Source organism: Petromyzon marinus, chromosome 80 (assembly GCF_048934315.1).
Source record: "Petromyzon marinus isolate PM22_M1 ecotype Great Lakes invasive population chromosome 80, UKy_Petmar_22M1.pri1.0, whole genome shotgun sequence".
In the NCBI taxonomy this organism is placed as follows: domain Eukaryota; kingdom Metazoa; phylum Chordata; class Hyperoartia; order Petromyzontiformes; family Petromyzontidae; genus Petromyzon; species Petromyzon marinus.
The window spans coordinates 10,656,544-10,679,775 of NC_133746.1; the positions used below are offsets into that span (position 1 = coordinate 10,656,544).

At 52.8% G+C, this 23,232-nt stretch overlaps 1 protein-coding gene across 1 annotated transcript; it reads right to left on the reverse strand.

Moving 5' to 3' along the window:
• Positions 1-269: 269 nt before the first annotated feature.
• On the reverse strand, positions 270-23,223 carry LOC116958651 (uncharacterized). The gene is made up of 3 exons (XM_076057293.1): positions 22,949-23,223; positions 19,046-20,523; positions 270-2,928 (listed from the first exon to the last, which is right to left on the reverse strand). The coding sequence occupies exons 2-3, from the start codon at positions 20,483-20,485 to the stop codon at positions 1,189-1,191; spliced, it is 3,180 nt and encodes a 1,059-aa protein (XP_075913408.1). The 5' UTR covers positions 20,486-20,523; positions 22,949-23,223; the 3' UTR covers positions 270-1,188.
• Positions 23,224-23,232: the final 9 nt, after the last annotated feature.

Consider the following 23,232-nt stretch of genomic DNA (forward strand, 5'->3'; position numbering starts at 1 on the left):
CTAGATTTATCGAATTTCGAGTCCCGCCTGTGGTTGCCTTGGCAGGGCCAGAGACCAAATGATTTTGCGGGCCTCATACGGCCCGCGGGCCGGACGTTCCCCACCCCTGTGTTAAGGAGACAGACCCAATAACATCATTCGTTGGCGCGTTTGGCGCGGTTGGCACGGTTGGCGCGGTTTGCAGGGTTGGCGTGTTTGACACCGCTGCTACCAGTGTCAATAACCCACCGCTCGCTGGCAAAGCGACAGACTCACTCCGCGGGCCTTCGTGTTTTACCATTGTTTAATAAATAACGCGTGCACGAATATCTATGTTCGAACATCGGGGGAAAAAACAACAGCGCGTGGGTGTGTGTGTGTTGGAGAGTTAAACCACCCACCACCCCCCGACACAACCAATTAGTAAGGGGGTTTGTGTCACGTAGACAAAACGTGGCCAATTCCTTACCAGTTACAGCGCTACGCCGGTTGTGTGTTGGGAGAGTAAACCCACGACAACATTTACAAATAGTGTAGTGTATAGTGTACTATACTAGTACAGCACTAAACCGGTTGTGTGTTGGAGAATACATCCACTACAACATTTACAATCATAGTGTAGTGTATAGTGTAGTATGCTAGTAACAGAACTCCACCAGTGTGTTCAAGATTACATCTGCTACAACATTTACAAGTATAGTGTTGTGTATCGTGCAGTATACTAGTTACAGAACTCCACCGGTTGTGTGTTGAGGAATACATCCACTACAACATTTACAATTATAGTGTCGTGTATAGTGCAGTGTATACAAGTTACACCACTCCACCGGTTTTGTGTTTTGGGAGAGTAAATCAGCTACAACATTTACAATTCGAGCAACCGCGACATTTCGCCGGTAATTCCAGCTCAGCATCATCATTCGGACAGCCACAGAGTTGTGCAGAAATCCTCCCTCCCGTTTTGTTCTTAAATAGAAGGGGGATGAATGCGATGTTCATATTCTTGCTTCTTTCGGTAAAGTCACGTAAACGGAAAACAAAAAAACAACACAAGCGGTCTTCATCAGGCGGAGAGAAAAGTGGGGGCAAGCCTCCAAATGTAGCTGCTTATTAGGGCCATCATTGGGGCTCCCGCTTAACGATCGGCTGGCAGGGAGAGGAATCTTCATCTCCACGTTCTAACTCCACCCCATTCCTTCGGGCCGAGTCTCAACTGAGGATTTCCTCCGGTTCCTGCTTCACTCTCAACAGGGAGACGGAGGAGTCCTGACCTCCGTGTTCCACCTTGACCCCCGGCTCCGTCCGGCTCCCGTGGCCGTCTTCGGGTTCCCGCTTCACGGTCGGCTGGGAGGGGGGGCGGGACGGAACGGCCTCGCCACCGGGCTCCACCTTCACCCCCGGCCACGCCTCGAAGCCGCCGGCGTCCCCTTCCCGTTCCTCCTTCACCGTCGCCGAGGACGCGGAAGCGTCTCCGCCCCCGCTCTCCGCCTTCATTACCTCCGGGCGCGTCTCGACGAAGCTGGCCGGCTTTTCCCGGCGTCCTCCCTCCGACGCGGCGGGCGCAGGAGGAGGGCTCGCCGCCGGACTCTCGCCGTCAGGGCTCGCCGTCGCCCCCCCGGGGAAAGTCGCGCGCTCGCCCCCAGGCGGCTCCGGCAGGGCGGCCGTCGCCCCTGCGCCGGCCGGGCGCGCCCGGCGTTTCAACCTCCTCGTCACGCTCCCTCCGTCCGCGTCCGCGCCTCCGGCGGCGGGGGGGCCGCCCGACGGCGCCGACGCCTCCCCGCCGCCCTCGCCGCGGGGCCCCTTCCCCGCGGCCGTCGCGCCGTGGACCTTCTGGTGCACGACGAGGGATCTCCGTTGCGCGAACGAACGGCCGCACGCGCCGCACGCGTGCGGCCTCTCGCCCGTGTGCGTCCTCCGGTGGACCGCGAGGGCCCGTCGCTGCGTGAACGTCCTCCTGCACACTGTGCACCCGTAGGGCCTCTCGCCCGTGTGAACCCTGCCGTGCGCGCGAAGGGCCCTGGGGTCCGCGAACGCCCTGCCGCACGCGCCGCACGCGTACGGCCTCTCGCCCGTGTGCGTCCTCCGGTGCGTGCTCAGGGCCCCCGACCGCTGGAAGGCCATGTCGCACGCGTCGCACTTGTAGGGCTTCTCGCCCGTGTGCACCATCCGGTGGGTGTTCAGGGCCCCCGCGCACACGAACGCCTTGCCGCAGACGGCGCACGCGTACGGCCTCTCGCCCGTGTGGATCCGCTTGTGGATGTAAAAGCCCCCGGGGTTCGTGAACGCCTTGCCGCACACGTCGCACCTGTACGGCTTCTCGCCCGTGTGGATCCTCGTGTGCGTCGAGAGGGTGCCCGGGTGGGCGAAGGCCTTGCCGCAGGTGGCGCAGCGGAAGGGCTTCTCGCCCGTGTGGGTCCTGCGGTGGCTGCGCAGGTAGTCCGACCGCGTGAAGTTCTTCCCGCACGCCGTGCACCGGTAGGGCCTCTCGTCCGTGTGGATTATCTGGTGGCTGCGGAAGTGGTCGACGCGGGTGAAGTCCATGCCGCATACGTCGCACCTGTACGGCTTCTCGCCCGCGTGCACCCTCTGGTGCGACCGGAGAGCGTCCGGCTGGGCGAAGGCCTTCTTGCACACGGGGCATCGGTGTGGCCTCTCCTCCACGTGGACCCGCTGGTGCGCGCGGAAGTCCTCCGGCTCGGCGAACTCGTCCCCGCACACGCGGCACTTGTAGCGCCTCTCGCCGCCGTGCGTTCGCTGGTGGCTCATCAGAGTGAACGGCTTGTCCGTCCGGTACGGGCAGTGCGGGCACTGGTACATCAGGGGCTCGGTGCGGCCCCGGTGGCGCTTCATGTGGTCCTCCAGCGCCGGCGGGCTGACCACCACCCAGTCGCACACCGGGCAGCGGATCCTCGTCACTTCGCCGTCGTTCATTCTTCGCGTCTCTCGGTGCTGGGCGGGGGCGGGGGGGGGGTGGTGCCAACAGAGAGAGCGAGGCGGAGGAAGGGAATTCACGGGAATGATGTTGACGCATGCGTGTTGCGTGCTGGGACACAGAGAGGGCAGACGCTTGCAGCGTCTTTCCATAGAGCCCATATGTGTAGTGTATAGTGTAGTGTATAGTGTACTGTATAATGTAGTGTATAGTAGTGTAGTGTATAGTAGTATTGTGTACAATGTAGTGTATAGTAGTGTAGTGTATAGTAGTGTAGTGTATAGTGTAGTGTATAGTGTACTGTATAATGTAGTGTATAGTAGTGTAGTGTATAGTGTAGTGAATAGTGTAGTGTATAGTAGTGTAGTGTATAATGTAGTGTATAGTGTAGTATATAGTAGGAAAGTGTATAGTGTAGTGTGTAGTGTATAGTAATGTAGTGTATAGTGGCGTAGTGTATAATAGTGCAGTGTATAGAAGTGTAGTGTACAGTAGTGTAGTGTACAGTAGTGTAGTATATAGCAGTGTACTCTATAGTGTAGTGTATAGTAGTGTAGTGTTGAGTGTAGTGTATAGTAGTGTAGTGTATAGTTGTGTATAGTAATGTAGTGTATAGTAGCGTATAGTGTAGTGTATAGTAGTGTAGTGTGTAGTGTATAGTGTAGTGTATAGCAGTATAGTGTATAGTAGTGTAGCATGTGTGTAGTGTATAGTAGTGTAGTGTAGAGTGTAGTGTATAGTAGTGTAGTAGCGAGCAGTAGTAGCGAGTAGCAGCAGCTATACACAAAGGTCACCCGTGTAGCCTCTAGAAAGCTGTAGGGGCAAGTGCTGTTAGTAGTAGCGAATAGCAGCAGCACCTATACACAGACAAAAGTCACCCGTGTAGCCTCTAGCAGGCTGCAGGGGCAAGTGCTGTTAGTAGTAGCGAGTAGCAGCAGCACCTATACACAAAGGTCCCCCGTGTAGCCTCTAGCAGGCTGTAGGGGCAAGTGCTGTTAGTAGTAGCGAGTAGCAGCACCTATACACAGACAAATGTCACCCGTGTAGCCTCTAGCAGGCTGTAGGGGCAAGTGCTGTTAGTAGTAGCGAGTAGCAGCACCTATACACAAAGGTCCCCCGTGTAGCCTCTAGCAGGCTGTAGGGGCAAGTGCTGTTAGTAGTAGCGAGTAGCAGCAACTATACACAGGCAAAGGTCACCCGTGTAGCCTCTAGCAGGCTGTAGGGGCAAGTGCTGTTAGTAGTAGCGAGTAGCAGCAGCACCTATACACAAAGGTCCCCCGTGTAGCCTCTAGCAGGCTGTAGGGGCAAGTGCTGTTAGTAGTAGTGAGTAGCAGCACCTATACACAGACAAATGTCACCCGTGTAGCCTCTAGCAGGCTGTAGGGGCAAGTGCTGTTAGTAGTAGCGAGTAGCAGCACCTATACACAAAGGTCCCCCGTGTAGCCTCTAGCAGGCTGTAGAGGCAAGTGCTGTTAGTAGTAGCGAGTAGCAGCAACTATACACAGGCAAAGGTCACCCGTGTAGCCTCTAGCAGGGTGTAGGGGCAAGTGCTGTTAGTAGTAGCGAGTAGCAGCAGCACCTATACACAATGGTCCCCCGTGTAGCCTCTAGCAGGCTGCAGGGGCAAGTGCTGTTAGTAGTAGCGAGTAGCAGCTATACACAAAGGTCACCCGTGTAGCCTCTAGCAGGCTGTAGGGGCAAGTGCTGTTAGTAGTAGCGAGTAGCAGCACCTACACACAGACAAAGATCCCCCGTGTAGCCTCTAGCAGGCTGTAGGGGCAAGTGCTGTTAGTAGCGAGTAGTAGCAGCACCTACACACAGGCAAAGGTCACCCGTGTAGCCTCTAGCAGGCTGTAGGGGCAGGTGCTTTAGTAGTAGCGAGTAGCAGCACCTATACACAGACAAAGGTCACCCGTGTAGCCTCTAGCAGGCTGCAGGGGCAAGTGCTGTTAGTAGTAGTGAGTAGCAGCAGCACCTACACAGACAAAAGTCACCCGTGTAGCCTCTAGCAGGCTGCAGGGGCAAGTGCTGTTAGTAGTAGCGAGTAGCAGCAGCAGCAGCAGCTATACACAAAGGTCCCCCGTGTAGCCTCTAGCAGGCTGTAGGGGCAAGTGCTGTTAGTAGTAGCGAATAGCAGCAGCTATACACAAAGGTCACCTGTGTAGCCTCTAGCAGGCTGCAGGGGCAAGTGCTGTTAGTAGTAGCGAGTAGCAGCAGTTATACACAAAGGTCCCCCGTGTAGCCTCTAGCAGGCTGTAGGGGCAAGTGCTGTTAGTAGTAGCGAGCAGCAGTAGCAGCAGCTATACACAAAGGTCCCTCGTGTAGCCTCTAGCAGGCCGAAGTGTCCGTAGGGCGGCAGCGTTGCGCTAACCACTGCGCCACCGCTCCCCAACTCGCACAAAGACAAAGGTGTCCCACCCACACGCCACGCGGTATAGCCTCACCAGAATGTCGGGGCAAGTGCCCCCGGCACTGTGGCACGCGGCACAGAGGGGGGGGGCGTGGTGTGGTGCGTCCCGGCCGCCTTTGTATCTCCCCCCCCCCCTAGTGGCGATGTTTAACGACTACGAAACACACCAAGGATGCACCACGTCACACATTTGAGGCCGAGTCGACCTAGTGGGCAGGTCGTCCAGGACACGGTTCTCGTCTCGCCGGTGACGTCGCTCCAGCCAGCTTGTGCGTGACGTCCACACACTCCGGCGGCGCCCAAGTGACGTCATGTCACCGTGGCGGCGACTGGGGATGGGGTGTGACGTCACGGATGGGCACGTGGGAGAGCGATTGGGTGAGTGGGTGGTTGGGTGAGTGATTGGTAGGGTGAGTGGGTGGTTGAGTGATTGGTAGGGTAAGTGGTTTGATAAGTGGGTGGTTTGGTGAGTGGTTGGATGAGTGGGTGAGTGGTTTGGTGAGTGGGTGGTTGGATGAGTGGTTGGGTGAGTGGGTGGTTGGGTGAGTGGGTGAGTGGTTGGATGAGTGGTTGGTTGGGTGAGTGGTTGGGTGAGTGGGTAGTTGGGTGAGTGGTTGGGTGAGTGGGTGGTTGGGTGAGTGGTTTGGTGAGTGGGTGAGTGGTTTGGTGAGTGGGTGGTTGGGTGAGTGGTTGGGTGAGTGGGTGGTTGGGTGAGTGGGTGGTTGGGTGAGTGGTTGGGTGAGTGGGTGGTTGGGTGAATGGTTGGGTGAATGGTTGGGTGAATGGTTGGGTGAGTGGGTGGTTGGGTGAGTGGTTGGGTGAGTGGGTGGTTGGGTGAGTGGTTGGGTGAGCGGGTGGTTGGGTGAGTGGTTGGGTGAGTGGGTGAGTGGTTGGATGAGTAGTTGGTTGGGTGAGTGGGTAGTTGGGTGAGTGATTGGGTGAGTGGGTGGTTGGGTGAGTGGTTGGGTGAGTGGTTGGGTGAGTGGATGAGTGAGTGGTTTGGTGAATGAGTGGTTGGGTGAGTGGATGGGTGAGTGGTTTGGTGAATGAGTGGTTGGGTGAGTGGATGGATGAGTGGTTAAGTGAGTGGTTGGGTGAATGAGTGGCTGGGTCAGTGGTTGTGTGATTGAGTGGTTGAGTGAGTGGGCGGGTGAGTGGTTGAGTGAGTGGTTGGGTGAGTGGATGAGTGGTTGGGTGAATGAGTGGTTTGGTGAGTGGGTGGGTGAGTGGATGAGTGAGTGGTTGGGTCAATGAATGGTTGGGTGAGTGGGTGGGTGAATAGTTGAGTGAGTGGTTGGGTGGGTGAGTGGCTGGGTCAGTGGTTGAGTGAGTGGTTGGGTGAATGAGTGGTTGGGTGAATGGTCGAGTGAGTGGTTGGGTGGGTGAGTGGCTGGGTCAGTGGTTGGGTGGGTGAGTGGTTGAGTGAGTGATTGGGTGAGTGGATGAGTGAGTGTTTTGGTGAACGAGTGGTTGGGTGAGTGGGTGGGTGAGCGGTTGAGTGGTTGGGTGGGTGAATGGCTGGGTCAGTGATTTGGTGATTGAGTGGTTGAGTGAGTGGTTGGGTGAATGAGTGGTTGGGTGAGTGGTCGAGTGAGTGGTTGGGTGAATGAGTGGGTGGGTGACTGGTTGAGTGAGTGGTTGGGTGAATGAGTGGGTGGGTGAGTGGTTGAGTGGATGGATGAATGAGTGGTTGGGTGAGTGGATGGGTGAGTGGTTGAGTGAGTGGTCGGGTAGGTGAGTGGCTGGGTCAGTGGTTGTGTGATTGAGTGGTTGAGTGAGTGGTTAGGTGGGTGAGTGGCCGGGTGAGTGGTTGGGTGAGTGGATGAGTGAGTGTTTGGGTGAACGAGTGTTTGGGTGAACGAGTGGGTGGGTGAGTGGGTGGGTGAGTGGTTGAGTGGTTGGGTGGGTGAGTGGCTGGGTCAGTGGTTTGGTGAATGAGTGGTTGGGTGAGTGGTTGAGTGAGTGGTTGGGTGAATGAGTGGGTGGGTGAGTAGTTGAGTGGATGGATGAATGAGTGGTTGGGTGAGTGGATGGGTGAGTGGTTGATTGAGTGGTTGGTTGGGTGAGTGGCTGGGTCAGTGGTTGTGTGATTGAGTGGTTGAGTGAGTGGTTGGGTGGGTGAGTAGCTGGATCAGTGGTTGGGTGATTGAGTGGTTGAGTGAGTGGTTAGGTGATTGAGTGGGTGGGTGAGTGGTTGAGTGAGTGGCTGGGTGAGTGGATGAGTGAGTGTTTGGGTGAACGAGTGGTTGGGTGAGTGGATGGGTGAGTGGTTGAGTGGGTGCGTGGGTGGGTCAGTGGTTTGGTGATTGAGTGGTTGAGTGAGTGGTTGGGTGAATGAGTGGTTGGGTGAGTGGTCGAGTGAGTGGTTGGATGAATGAGTGGGTGGGTGAGTGGTTGAGTGGATGGATGAATGAGTGGTTGGGTGAGTGGATGGGTGAGTGGTTGAGTGAGTGGTTGGGTGGGTGAGTGGCTGGGCCAGTGTTTGTGTGATTGAGTGGTTGAGTGAGTGGTTGGGTGAATGAGTGGGTGGGTGAGTGGTTGAGTGAGTGGTTGGGTGAATGAGTAGGTGGGCGAGTGGGTGGTTTGTGAGTGGGTGTTACTGTATCACTCCACGTTACTTATCATTCCGTGTTACTGTATCATTCCGCTTACTGCATCATACCATTATAAGTGCATATTTCGCGTGATAGCGGTGCGCATTCCACGTTATAACGGCGCGCATTCCGCGTACGGGTTAGATCGCGAGTAAAAATGTGTCGTAACCCCTCCACCGCCCGACACAGCCAATTACTAAGCCTGTCGCGTAAGCAAAACATCAATCAGTTACTACTTCGGCCCACCGGTGTGTTGGAGAAGTAAATCCACAACAATTGCAACCCCGAAACCTTTACTCTGTGGTTCTTTCGGTAATGTCACGTACCAACGTGACCCACTCACCCACCCAACCACTCACTCAACCACTCCATCACACAACCACTGACCCAGCCACTCACCCACCCAACCACTCAACCACTCACCCATCCACTCAATCACCTAACCACTCACTCAACCACTCAATCACCCAACCACTGACCCAGCCACTCACCCACCCAACCACTCAACCACTCACCCATCCACTCAATCACCTAACCACTCACTCAATCACCCAACCACTGACCCAGCCACTCACCCACCCAACCACTCAACCACTCACCCATCCACTCAATCACCTAAACACTCACTCAACCACTCAATCACCCAACCACTGACCCAGCCACTCACCCACCCAACCACTCACTCAATCACACAACCACTGACCCAGCCACTCACCCACCCAACCACTCAACCACTCACCCATCCACTCACCCAACCACTCACCCACCCACTCAATCACCTCACCACTCACTCAACCAGTCAATCACCCAACCACTGACCCAGCCACTCACCCACCCAACCACTCACTCAACCATTCACCCACCCACTCACCCTACCACTCATTCACCCAACCACTCACTCATCCACTCACATACCAACGTGACTTTACCGAGAGAACCAAAGGAGTATGGATTCCCGCAGTCACCAAAGCTTCAAATCAAGACAACCCCCCCCCCCCTTTATTATAAATAATATCGGTCTCGAAAGCCTTAGTGTGAAATTTTTTTGGGTTTTTTTTTCATTTCAGTACCTGGACAACAAAAACCTTCCCCCACCCAACCACCACCGCGCGAGTGTCGCTATCGCGGCACCCAGAGCCCCGCCCAGTTGCGCTCCTCCTCTGTGGCTCGCGGGATTCCTGCTGCACGGCGTAGCCACGTCACTGCTCGCGGTGACGTCACTGCTGCTGCTGCCGCCGCCGCCATGGAAGAAGGCACGCGGAGCTGTCTCGTCTTGTGTCTGTCTCGTGTCTGTCTTGTCTCTGTCTCGTCTCTGTCTCCATCTCCATCTCATCATCCGTCTAGTCTCTGTCTCGTCTCTGTCTCCATCTCAACATCCGTCTCGTCTGTCTCGTATCTGTCTCGTGTCTGTCTTGTTTCTGTCTTGTTTCTGTCTAGTGTCTGTCTCGTGTCTGTCTCGTCTGTCTTGTCTCTGTATAGTGTCTGTCTCGTGTGTCTTGTCTCTGTCTCGTGTCTGTCTCCAACTCATCTTCCGTCTCGTCTGTCTTGTCTCCGTCTCGTGTCTGTCTTGTATCTGTCTAGTGTCTGTCTCGTGTCTGTCTTGTCTGTCTAGTATCTGTCTCGTGTGTCTTGTCTCTGTCTCGTGTCTGTCTCCATCTCATCATCCGTCTCGTCTGTCTTGTCTCCGTCTCGTGTCTGTCTTGTCTCTGTCTTGTCTCTGTCTAGTGTCTGTCTCGTGTGTCTTGTCTCTCGTGTCTGTCTCCATCTCATCATTCGTCTCATCTGTCTTGTCTCCGTCTCGTGTCTGTCTTGTCTCTGTCTTGTGTCTGTCTCGTGTCTGTCTTGTCTCTGTCTTGTCTCTGCCTCATCATCCGTCTCGTCTGTCTTGTCTCCGTCGCTATCTTGTTTCTGTCTCTATCTTGTCTCTGTCTTGTCTTTATCTCGCCTCTGTCTCATCTCCATCTCGTCTCCGTCTCTATTTCTATCTCGTCTGTGTTGTCTACGTCTCTATCTCCGTCTCTATCTCCATCTCGTCTGCTCTGTGTTGTCTCGGTCTCGTCTCCCAAGCGGCCCATCGCGAGCCCCAGGTCACCACGCGGTTCAGCCACACTATTTTCTTTTTTAATTCCCGTACACTTCTGTACACGTGTCCAATAGTGTACGCACCGTTAATGTTGTTTTATTATTCTATACCAGTGGTTCTTAACCTTGTTGGAGGTACCGAACCCCACCAGTTTCATATGCGCATTCACCGAACCCCTCTTTAGTGAAAAATAAAATGTGATTTTTTTTCAAATTCAAGACATAGATATGTTTTTTACTGGTACACAAAATGAGCCGTGCATGAACATTACCTTGTTCAAAGAATAAAACTAACACAATGCATAAACTCACAACAAATTACATACCTGGAAATCAATGTGACTTCTGCTGTTGCCTTTGAGAGATCAGTTCAGATATGCGTGGCTTCACCTTGGCAAGTGCCACTCTCATGTCATTTTCACAGCAAAGTCTGTTCCTTTTTTTCGTTTTTATGTCCAGCATCCTCGAAAAGGATTGCTCACAAAGATATGTTGTAACAAATGGTATAAAAAAACAGGGCTTTCTTAGCAATAACTGGATACTTGTTCATTTGTCGACACCAAAACGTTGAGAGCGTTGTTGTTCTGAAGAGTTGCTGTTGAACCTGGCTCTGCTGAATTTCAATGATTTCGTCGAGGAATTCATCATTGACATCTGCTGTTTCAACAGCAAACGTGAACGGCTGTCTCACCCATGCTGGATATGACTCTCTTGTAGGGAAATATCCGTCGAGAGACTTTGCAAGCTCATCTAAGTGCGTGCCAATTGTTTGCTTCAGTTCCGTGGATACATAAATATCTCCGATTCCAGACACATCTTCGATCTTACTTGCACAGTCGTCCAGAAGCGGGAAGTTTGCGAAGTTATTGTTCTCTGTTCGTCGTTTCCATAACGGTAGCTTTTTTTGAAAAGCCTTCAGGTGTTCTTCCGCTTCCATGATATTGACTCCACCACCCTGCATCTGCTGATTGAGATGATTGAGAGCTGCGAATATATCAGCCATGTACGCTAAAATGAGAATGAACTCAGGATTTTTGAAGCAATCTGCATGGCAGTGTTGGTGCTCTTGCAAAAACAGGGCTAATTCCACACGCATGGCAAAAACACGATTCAGCACCTGTCCCCGGGATAACCACCGAATATTAGAATGGAGCAGAAGTACCTCAAATTCAGAGCCCATTTCTTTACACAGCTCACTGAAGATGCGGTGCCTCAGAGCACTTTTTCGCACATAGTTCACACATTCCACCACAGTTTTTAATACTTCTGTCATTTTTGGAGGTAAGGTTTTTGTTGCCAACGCATGCCTGTGCAGAATACAATGCGTCACAATGATGTGTGGTGCATCGGCCTTTACTAGCGCACCAAAACCAGACTTTCTTCCCAGCATGACTGGAGCTCCGTCCGTACAAACTGCAGAAACCATATCCCATGAAAGATTGTTGTCTCTGAAGAAGTCATCCACAAGCTTCTTCACATCGGCTGCCTTCGTTGTTGTTGTAAGAGGCTTACAAAATAAAAACTCTTCTTTTATCATGTCGTCTTTCACATAGCGTACAAAAACAGCAAGCTAGCTTAGATCAGAAACGTCTGTGGTTTCGTCGAGGTGAAGGCTGAATTTTGCCGGGCTTGAAATCAGATCCGCGACTACTTGAGCCAAGATGTCTTTACTCATGTCTTCTATTCTGTCACTGACGGTGTCATTTGAAAGGGGAATTTGGGATAATTTACCTTCGGCCGCTGTTCCGAGTATCAGATTCGCCATCTTTAATGCAGCTGGTTTCACAAGTGTTTCACCAATGGTGTGTGGCTTGCCCTGCTTTGCGATCAGGTAAGCAACTTCGTACGATGCTGTCAGGATCGGTTTGTTAACAGGTACAAATCCAAGAGCAGGCAGAGTGGCCCTTTCATCGAATCTGGCTCTCTTCACCCTGAATTCAGCAAGTGTTGTGTTCTTGTATTCCCCGTCTCCATGCAGCTTCAAGAAGTGTTCCTTTAGTTTTGCCGGTGCAAGACTAGAGTTGCTCAACTTGGCGTTGCAAATCATGCAGATAGGACGCTCACTCCCATCACGTTCCGTGATACATGAGAATCCATGTTGTACATATTCGTCCGACCACTTTCTTCTTTTGCCCGACATAGTTAGTATGGATAAAATATTAAAGAAATCACACGACGTACGACAACAACAGTCACACGTTGACTACTGAGTACGCACTAAATTCCCCGCAGCGCTGATTGGCCAAGCAGTGTAGCATGATCATCTGCAGCCAGTGATGGCCAAGCGGGCCGTGTGTGTCATCACAAATTTACACAATAATTCAAGTGTGTCCGGACCTCCGTGGCGGGGGCTCTGCCGAACCCCTGAGATCGACTCACCGAACCCATGGGGTTCGATCGAACCCAGGTTAAGAACCACTGTTCTATACGTTCCACAGCACAAGTTGTATTCGACATGAGAACGTATTCATCCGATTTCTCGTTCAACACACTCTCCCTGTGTGATGTATTGGGTTGACGTAAGAGCCAGTGGTTCTTAACCTGGGGTGCATGCACCCCCTGGGGCGGGTGCTCGAGATGCCCTTCATCTTGATTTGACTGACTTTATATTCTTGGTTCTTTCGGTAAAGTCACGTAGACAGAATTTTTTTAATGAAATTAAAAATTAATAATAGGGGTTTTCCCCTTTTTTCTGGCCAAAAAACTGAATCCTTTTTACGAGGATTCATGTCTGCATTAACCACAATACCTGCAGTCAAAATGCAAACAACATGCTATGATAATATATGCATTGTCCTTGAAACTGATTGGTCTACACCAAGGGACGGCTTTCTTTTGAGCCTCGACCCAATTGGTGCTCAAAAGAAAGCCAACCCTTGGTGTAGACCAATCAGTGTCAAGGACAATGCATATATTATCATAGTATGTTTTTTGTTTGCATTTTGACTGCAGGTATTGTGGTTAATGCAGACATGAATCCTCGTAAAAAGGTCTCAGTTTTGTTGCCAGAAAAACGGGGAAAAACCCTATTATTATATTTTGGTACTGGCAAAGGAGGTCTAATGAAATAAAAAAAATGTCGGGCCCCCACTGGGCTGCTGTGTAGTAGCTCCCTTTCAGAAGTGACCCTGGGGTTATCACAAACGTTAGCAGCTCAACGAGATGGCTGATATCATCATCTTCATCATCCATGTGGAAATTTTGAGATGCAGCCACATACTCTCTAAGGGGCCGTCCATAAATGACGTCACGCGATTTTGGACTATTTTTAACCCCCCTCGTCACACGGCGTCACAAAAAGTCAGACCCCCCCCCTCAAATATGACGTCACAAAGCTCTGCCCCCCCCCAAAAACCATATTTACATTTTGAAAATAAAACGTGCTTCTAATCGCTTTAAACTATTGTCATTGTAGTGCGTATTTAATGTGGCGCTGCACTCTGATGTTGTAGGAGTGTTGTTATAACAATTCTATATTTCGGTAAAGTCACGTATAAGGGAAACAATAAAATATTTTTATTATAAATATTATAAATAAAATATTTTATATATTTTTTTTTGTTTCCCTTCTACGTGGTGACTTTACCGAAAGAACCAAGAATATGAATCCCTGCAGTCACGAAAGCTTTAAATCCAAATTATATATTTATTTAAAGTTGTGCATTTTGATGTGACGTCACAATTATCAACCCCCCCCCTCTCGTCACACATTGTCACAAATGTCTGACCCCCCCCCCCAGGTGCGTGACGTCATTTATGGACGGCCCCTAAACGCGCAGTGATGTCGATTCTGAATGTAGAGGGGAAAAACCGGAGGATCCCGGAGAAATAAATCCACACGACTGGCTCCAAATCTACAGCAGCAGCAGGCGTCAGGGTCGGGATCAAACCCACGACCTTCTGTGTACCCGGCGAGGCAGCTAACATCTCGAAAACGTCACCATTTCGTCCCAGGATTTGTGAATGCCTTTTCACACACACACACCAAACTGAATGTCAAAAAAAAACGGTCCAGAATTTACTTGCACTATTTAGACCATTGACGCAAAAAAATCACCACTCTCAGTAGGCTTATGTGCATCCAACGATATATGTAACAAACCAAAAAACTTAGCTTATTACACAGAGGGACAGATATGGGAAGGGTTCCTACTGCACGTATTATAAGTCAACATCTGACCGAGCCGTACGTGCAATTTCCTACGTGTTCGTTCGACATGCCATTGTTTTATTCGAAGACTAAATTGTCAAGCGTGACAGCAGGTCTTGAGTCTAAATTCACAACCACGTGTGTATGTGTATCCCTGGGACAGAGTAATCAAGAAGGATGGAGAGCAAACACTCCACGCTCCGATTGGTTAGGGCACGGCGAGCCAAGCAGATTGGCCGGAACTTTCAAAAGGGAAAAGAGCTGCATGGCTGGGGGAGCGTCAGGTGGGACAGTTAGGCCAGGTGAGGGCAAGAGGTGATGATTGGTGGAGATGGAGTGCGCAGCCAGGAAGAGGTCAAAAGAGGGGGCGAGTGGGTGAGTGGGTGAGCGAATGGGTGAGTTGGTGGGTGAGTGGGTGGGTGAGGGTTAGGTGGGACGGTTAGGCTAGGTAAGGGAGGATTGGTGGAGACGGAGTGCAGCGAGGTGCGGAGCCAGGAAGAGGTTAAAAGAGGGAGTGGGTGAGTAGGTGGGTGGGTGAGTGAATGGGTGGCTGAGTGGGTGGGTGAGTGAGCATCAGGTGGGACGGTAAGGCCAGGTGAGGGCAAGGGAGGATGATTGGCAGAGACGGAGTGCGACGAGGTGTGGAGCCAGGAAGAGGTTAAAATAGGGAGCGGGTGAGTAGGTGGGTGAGTCGGTGGGTGGATGAGTGGGTGGGTGAGTGAGCATCAGGTGGGACGGTTTGTCCAGGTGACGGTAAAAGATTATGATTGGTGGAGACGGAGTGCGATGAGGTGCGGAGTCAGGAAGAGGTTAAAAGAGGGAGTGGGTGGGTGAGTGGGTGGGTGAGTGGATGGGTTGGGTGAGTGAGCATCAGGTGGGACGGGTAGGCCAGGTGAGGGCAAGAGATGATTGGTGGAGATGGAGTGCGCAGCCAGGAAGTGGTTAAAAGAGGGGGCGAGTGGGTGAGTGAGTGGGTGAGTTGGTGGATGAGTGGAAAGGTTGGGTGAGCATCAGGTGGGATGGTTAGTCCAGGTGACGGTAAAAGATAATGATTGGTGGAGACGGAGTGCGACGAGGTGAGGAGTCAGGAAGAGGTTAAAAGCGGGAGCAGGAGGCAGAGTTCGGGGCGTTGCGGGAGAGACAGAGCGGGCACGAAGGTGTGGACCCTTGCCGTGAAACGAAGACCTTACCTTGGTGACAAACACAAGAGCCAGAGTCATTCTTTCGTATGTATTCTCAGGAATCTTCTAGGCCAGGGGTCCCCAACCACCGGGACCACGGACCGGTACCGGTCCGTGGCCTGTTAGGAACCGGGCCGCACAGCAGGAGGCGAGCGGCGAGTCCATGCGCGTGACCCGCGCCCATTATTCTATTCACCACTTCCGTCCGTGCCTCTTTCCCGCACCGCGCACTTGTCTCAGTCACAGTGTTGGTATAAAGCCCACAAGCTCTAACCCCTAGTAGCCACAATGAGTAACAAACAAACGTCGCTGGAAAGCTTCTTTGAAAAGGGGGAAAGACCCAATGAAGAACTCCCCCCCCCCCCCCCACCCCCTGGTCCGTGAAAAAATTGTCTTCCACGAAACCGGTCCCTAGTGCCAAAAAGGTTGGGGACCGCTGGTCTAAGGGGTATCACTGAGAGCAGTGGTTCACAGAGTGCGGTTCCCGGGTCCAACGGGAGTCCGCAGTGGCACTCCGGGTAGTTCGCAGGGATGGTGACGACGATGATTATGATGAGCGCCCCCCCCGTTAACGACTAATCGCTTCACGACGGGCCTTCACAGAGCACAACGTGTATCGTGTATAGTAGTGTAGTGTATAGTGTAGTGTATAGTAGTGTAGTGTATAGTAGTGTAGTGTGTAGCAGTGTAGTATATAGTGTAGTGTGTAGTGTATACTGTAGTGTATAGTGTAGTGTACAGTGTAGTGTATAGTGTAGTGCATAGTGTAGTGTATAGTAGTGTAGTGTATAGTAGTGTAGTGTATAGTAGTGTAGTGTATAGTAGTGTAGTGTATAGTAGTGTAGTAGTGGTGTATAGTGTATAGTAGTGTAGTGTAGAACCCCTCTTAACGAGCGCCTTCCATTAACGACTTATCGCTTAACGACAGACCTCCATAGAGCTCAATGTGTAGTGTATAGTGGAGTGTATAGTGTGGTGTAGTGCCTCAATAGAGCTCAATGTGTAGTGTATAGTAGCGTAGTGTATTGTAGTGTATAGTGCAGTGTATAGTGTAGTGCCTCTATCGAGCTTAATGTGTAGTGTAGTGCCTCCATAGAGCTCAATGTGTAGTGTGTAGTGTAGTGTATAGTAGTGTAGTGTGTAGTGTATAGTAGTGTAGTGTATAGTAGTGTACAGTGTAGTGTAGTGCCTCCATAGAGCTCAATGTGTAGTGTATAGTGTAGTGTATAGTAGTGTAGTGTATAGTAGTGTATAGTGTAGTGCCTCAATAGAGCTCAATGTGTTCGCTTACCGACCATTCCCCTGTTAACGACGGACTGTCGTGGGTACAGTAAATATTCATTAACGCATTAACCACATTTCTTTTAACATGTGTTAATACTGTTGGTAGTACGAGAATAGTTTTTCCCCTTTTTTTCTGGCAACAAAACAGCTGTGTTAAGATGTAAAAAAAAAACTGAAACCTATTACGAGGCATCATGTAACTGCATTAACCACAATGCTTGTGGTCAGAATGCAAACAAAAAAATGTACGCTGATAACAAATGCATTGTCCTTGAAACCGATCGGTCCACACCAGAGACGGCTTTCTTTTGAGCCTCGTCTCAAAACGATGTTAGGCCAGAGGACGCCACAAGGCGTTTTGAGGCTAGGCTCAAAAGAAAGCTGTCTCTCTTGATTTGAAGCTTTCGTGACTGCAGGAATCCACACTCTTTGGTTCAATCGGTAAAGTCACGTAGGTATCAAATTAAAATAAAGCACGACGTTCCGGGCGCAACACAAGCGTCCGTCATCAGGTGGGAAAGTGTGGTCTGCTTATTTTATACCTACGTCACTTTACCGAAAGGACCAGAGTGTAAAGGCTGTCTATGGTGTGGACCAATCGGTTTCAAATACAATGCATATATTATCAGAGTACGTTTTTTGTTTGCGTTCTGACCACAAGTATGGTGGTTAATACTGTGTAGGAACCTCCTGGTTACACCACCAGCCCACAGGGGATTATTGTGTCCGTCCGTCTGTCCGTCGTGCATCCAGGGGTGGGGCTGGGTGGAGAGGGGAGGGTGGGGAGGGGCTGGGTGGGGAGGGGAGGGTGGGGAGGGGCTGGGTGGAGAGGGGAGAGTGGGGAGGGGCTGGGTGGAGAGGGTGGGGCTGGGTGGGGGGTGGGAGGGGTGGGGCTGGGTGGGGAGGGGCTGGTCACCCCGTGGTGCCCTTATGAAACTCAACGTTTAACCTAATCACGCCGGCTTGTGCCCGCCCTCACAGTTGGGCATATTTACGGAATACACCACGTGGTGCCGCCGTTGACCCTGGCCATTGACCGAGCAACCCAACGTTCCTACCAGCTCCCTCCGCAGGAATGTGTTGCAGACATGATTCCTTGTAAAAGGTTTCAGTTTGGTGTTTTAACATCTTAACACAGCTGTTTTGTTGCCAGAAAAAGGGGAAAAACTATTCTCATATTTTGGTACTGGCAAAGGTCTCCATGATGTTGGTAGTATCTTTACGTATTAATATCCATCGTTCAAATATTATATAAGTACGTTTTTTAGGGTGAAAAAGGGTGAACTTTAGATCCTGTCGGAACGGATTAAGCCTTTAACGTGCATTTCCTATAGTTGCTTAACGACCAAATCACTTAACAGCCTTAATAAATATTTACTGTACCTACAACAAAAATCTTACCTTGGGATAAGAGAGATTTCTCCAATATTTGTCCAATTTTGTTCAAGAAATGCATTAAATTTTTTGTAACTTACATTTCATTAAAATGAAGTTGTTAGGGTATTAGAATCATACCCTAACATCTAAAAAGGAGCCACCCCCTCTTAAACCCCCCCCCCCCCAATATCTTTGTTTTAAAAAAAGACAGACAAATGTTCCAGTAATAATAATTTTAGTATTTGTGGTGTGGTGTTTAGAGGTCGAGAGAGAAACAATTTAATGCGTTTTTGTCACTAGGGGCGACTGGGCAGTCCCATGTGGAAATGTTTGCATCGGCTGCGGAGGCCAAACATTTTTTTTAAGAAACCGCCGCGCTACGCATCGCACCACCAATTAGCACGGTTGGCTACGTATGGTGCGAAAGAAGTTGAACATACGAAAAAAACACAAAGATCCCCTGTATAGGCCGTAACAGACTGTTGGGACAAGTGCCATTAGCCAGCACCTATGAAGGCCGGCACACGAGGGGGTGGGGTGGCCAGGAACCACGCCCGGCCGCCTTTGTCTCCCCAGCAGCAAAATTTACACATCGCACCAGGAACTAATTTCATGCCACGTCGACCTAGGGGAGGCCCAGGAGCGGTTCAGATAATCGTCACCGGTGTTGGCCGTGAGCGGGAATCGAACTCGGGTCGCCGGGTTCTTAGCGCAGCGTAGCGCTAACCAGCTGCACCACCGCTTCCCATACACAGACATGCACACTCACATTCCTGGTGCTTCTGCAGAGATCTAAAGGGGTCTGACCTCTGCTCCACGTGATCCACCCTCCACCCTCTTATCTCGACCCCATTCTTTAGCGATACTTTCACGTCAACGGCGGTCCACGGCTGTCCGGCGTCTTCCTCCCATCTCCATGTCGTCTGCATCGACCTTGACATCGGTTCTCAAACGAGGACCTCGTCCTTCCAGTTCCCGTTTCACGTTCGACAGGAAGACCGAGCAATCTTGAGCTCCGAGCTCTAACTTTACCCCTTCCCCTCGGGCCGAGTCTCAACCGAGGATTTCCTCCGGTTCCTGCTTCACGCTCAACAGGGAGACGGAGGAGTCCTGACCTCCGCGTTCCACCTTGACCCCCGGCTCCGTCCTGCTCCCGTGGCCGTCTTCGGGCTCCCGCTTCACGGTCGGCTGGGAGGGGGGGCGGGACGGAACGGCCTCGCCACCGGGCTCCACCTTCACCCCCGGCCACGCCTCGAAGCCGCCGGCGTCCCCTTCCCGTTCCTCCTTCACCGTCGCCGAGGACGCGGAAGCGTCTCCGCCCCCGCTCTCCGCCTTCATTACCTCCGGGCGCGTCTCGACGAAGCTGGCCGGCTTTTCCCGGCGTCCTCCCTCCGACGCGGCGGGCGCAGGAGGAGGGCTCGCCGCCGGACTCTCGCCATCAGGGCTCGCCGTCGCCCCCCCGGGGAAAGTCGCGCGCTCGCCCCCAGGCGGCTCCGGCAGGGCGGCCGTCGCCCCCGCGCCGGCCGGGCGCGCCCGGCGTTTCTTCCTCCTCGTCACGCTCCCTCCGTCCGCGTCCGCGCCTCCGGCGGCGGGGGGGCCGCCCGACGGCGCCGACGCCTCCCCGCCCTCGCCGCAGTCGCAGGGCCTCTCCCTCGCGTGGATCTTCTTGTGGGCGCTCAGTGCACCCGATTCGGCGAAGGCCTTCCAGCACACGGCGCACGCGTACGGCCTCTCGCCCGTGTGGACCCTCTTGTGATTGACGAGCGTGTCGGACCGCGCGAACGCCTTGCCGCACGTGGCGCACGCGTACGGCCTCTCGCCCGTGTGGATCCTGCTGTGCGTGGAGAGGGTCCCCGGGTCTGCGAACGCCTTCGCGCACACCGTGCACCTGTAGGGCCTCTCGCCCGTGTGGGTCCTCCTGTGCACGCTCAGGGCCCCCGACTCCGTGAACGCCTTGCCGCACGCGGCGCACACGTACGGCTTCTCGCCCGTGTGGATCCTGTTGTGGATGACGAGCGCTCCCGACCGCGCGAACCTCTTGCCGCACGTGGCGCACCCGTAGGGCTTCTCGCCCGTGTGGATCCTCTGGTGGTTGCGGAGGTGCTCCGACCGCGTGAACTCCGTGCCGCAGACGGTGCAGTGGTAGGGCTTGCTGCCGGCGTGCGTCTTTTGGTGCTCGTGAAGATCCTCCGAGCGGTTGAACGCCAGCTCGCACATCGTGCACTTGTAGGGCTTCTCCCGGGCGTGCGCCGCCCGGTGCTCGCGGAAGACCTCGGCGTCGATGAACACCTTGCCGCACTCGGCGCACTTGTGCGACTCGCGCGCGTCGTGCGTCGCCTGGTGGCCGATGAACACGTTCAGCTTGTCCGTGTTGAACGGGCAGTGGGGGCACCGGAACAGAGCGGGCTCCGTCCACCCCCTGTGCCGCTTCATGTGGTCGTCCAGGGCGGGCAGGCTGACCACGAGCCACTTGCAGATCGGGCAGAAGATCTTCATCTCCGCTCCGTCCGTCCGTCCGTCCGTCCGTGTCAGCACTGGGGCACGCAGGGAGGCACGCGGAAATTCCTTCCTTTTACGCCTTCACATTCGACACAGTGATCCCCTCGCCAACCGCGTAGGGGGTTACGTTCCTAAAAGCCGCCGCGTTTGGCAATGCCAAGGCCTCTTGGTGAATGGGTGACTAGGACGAGAGGCGGCCACGGTCACACTCGCCGAAGCCTAAGTAACGTTGCGCCATTCATACTCTTTGGTTCTTTCGGTGAAGTCACGTAGGTAGAAAAAATAATAATTCATCACGACGTTTCGATCGCAACGCAAGCAAAAAAAACTGCGTCGCCTCGTGGCCGTGTTTCTGAACGTGGAGGGAAAAAAAATACGGAGGACCCGGAGATAAATCCACGCTGAACACGGTGAGATACATGTAAAACTCTAAATATACAGCAGCAGCAACAGGCGTCAGGGGTGGGATCAAACCCACAACCTCCTGTACACCAGGCGAGGTAGTGAACATCTCCTAGCCACCGTGATGTTGATGATGAATGAGATACATGTAAAACTCCAAATATACAGCACCAGCAGCAGGCGTCAGGGGTGGGATCAAACCCACAACCTCCTGTACACCAGGCGAGGTAGTGAACATCTCCTAGCCACCATGATGATGATGGATGAGATACATGTAAAACTCAAAATATACAGCAGCAGCAGGCGTCAGGGGTGGGATCAAACCCACAACCTCCTGTAAACCAGGCGAGGTAGTTAACATCTCCTAGCCACCGTGATGATGATGAATGACATACATGTAAAACTCCAAATATACAGCAGCAGCAGGCGTCAGGGGTGGGATCAAACCCACGACCTCCTGTATACGAGGCGAGGTAGTTAACATCTCCTATCCACCTTGATGATGATGAATGAGATACATGTAAAACTCCAAATATACAGCAGCAGCCGGCGTCAGGGGTGGGATCAAACCCACAACCTCCTGTACACCAGGCGAGGTAGTGAACATCTCCTAGCCACCGTGATGATGATGAATGAGATACATGTAAAACTCCAAATCTACAGCAGCAGCAGGCGTCAGGGGTGGGATCAAACCCACAACCTCCTGTACACCAGGCGAGGTAGTCAACATCTCCTAGCCACCGTGATGATGATGAATGAGATACATGTAAAACTCCAAATATACAGTAGCAGCAGCAGCAGGCGTCAGAGGTGGGATCAAACCCACAACCTCCTGTACACCAAGCGAGGTAGTGAACATCTCCTAGCCACCGTGATGATGATGATGAATGAGATACATGTAAAACTCCAAATCTACAGCAGCAGCAGGCGTCAGGGGTGGGATCAAACCCACAACCTCCTGTACACCAGGCGAGGTAGTCAACATCTCCTAGCCACCGTGATGATGATGAATGAGATACATGTAAAACTCCAAATATACAGCAGGAGCAGCAGGCGTCAGGGGTGGGATCAAACCCATGACCTCCTGCACACCAGGCGAGGTAGTGAACATCTCCTAGCCAGCGTGATGATGATGATGATGAATGAGATACATGTAAAACTCTAAATATACAGCAGCAGGCGTCAGGGGTGGGATCAAACCCACGACCTCCTGTACACCAGACGAGGTAGTCAACATCTCCTAGCCACCGTGTTGATGATGAATGAGATACATGTAAAACTCCAAAAATACAGCAGCAGCAGGCGTCAGGGGTGGGATCAAACCCACGACCTCCTGTACACCAGGCGAGGTAGTCAACATCTCCTAGCCACCGTGATGATGATGAATGAGATATATGTAAAACTCAAAATATACAGCAGCAGCAGGCGTCAGGGGTAGGATTAAACCCACGACCTCCTGTACACGAGGCGAGGTAGTTAACATCTCCTAGCCACCGTGATGATGATGATGAATGAGATACATGTAAAACTCTAAATATACAGCAGCAGCAGGCGCCAGGGGTGGGCTCAAACCCACAACCTCCTGTACACCAGGCGAGGTAGTCAACATCTCCTAGCCACCGTGATGATGATGATGAATGAGATACATGTAAAACTCCAAATCTACAGCAGCAGCAGGCGTCAGGGGTGGGATCAAACCCACGACCTCCTGTACACCAGGCGGGGTAGTCAACATCTCATAGCCACCTACGAAAGCCGGCGCTGTGACAACCACTGCCGCTGTCGTTGAGTCCTCACCACCGCTCACCGATGAGACCTCACCACCGCTCACCGATGATGAGTCCTCACCACCGCTCACCGCAGCGCGCCTCGCACACAACCCGGGCCGCTGTCTCCCTCGCCGGTGACGTCACTCACTCGCAGCCCCACCGCGCGCGTGACGTCATCGCGCCCGAAGATGGCTGGGTGACGTCACGCTCGGGATGGAGGCGTGCGCGGCCGGGGGGAGGTTTCAGCTGGGGACGGTGGTATGACGTCGTGTATCGGCTCGAAGCGCACCTGGCCTGGCACGGGCGCCGCGGTGACGTCACCGTCGCTTGGGGTTCGAATCTCGCTCGCGGGTGACGGCGATTAACTTGAACCGGTCCCGGGCCTCTCCCCTAGGTCGACTCAGCCTCAAATGAGTCCTACCTGGTGTGGCGGTGTGTAAATGTTTTCCCACTGCGGGGGGAGACAACGGCGGCCGGGGGTGGTTGCTGGCCACCCACCCCCTCGACTCGCTAACAGCACTTGCCCCTACAGTCTGTCACAGGCTACACGGGTGGGGATCTTTGTCTTTGTAG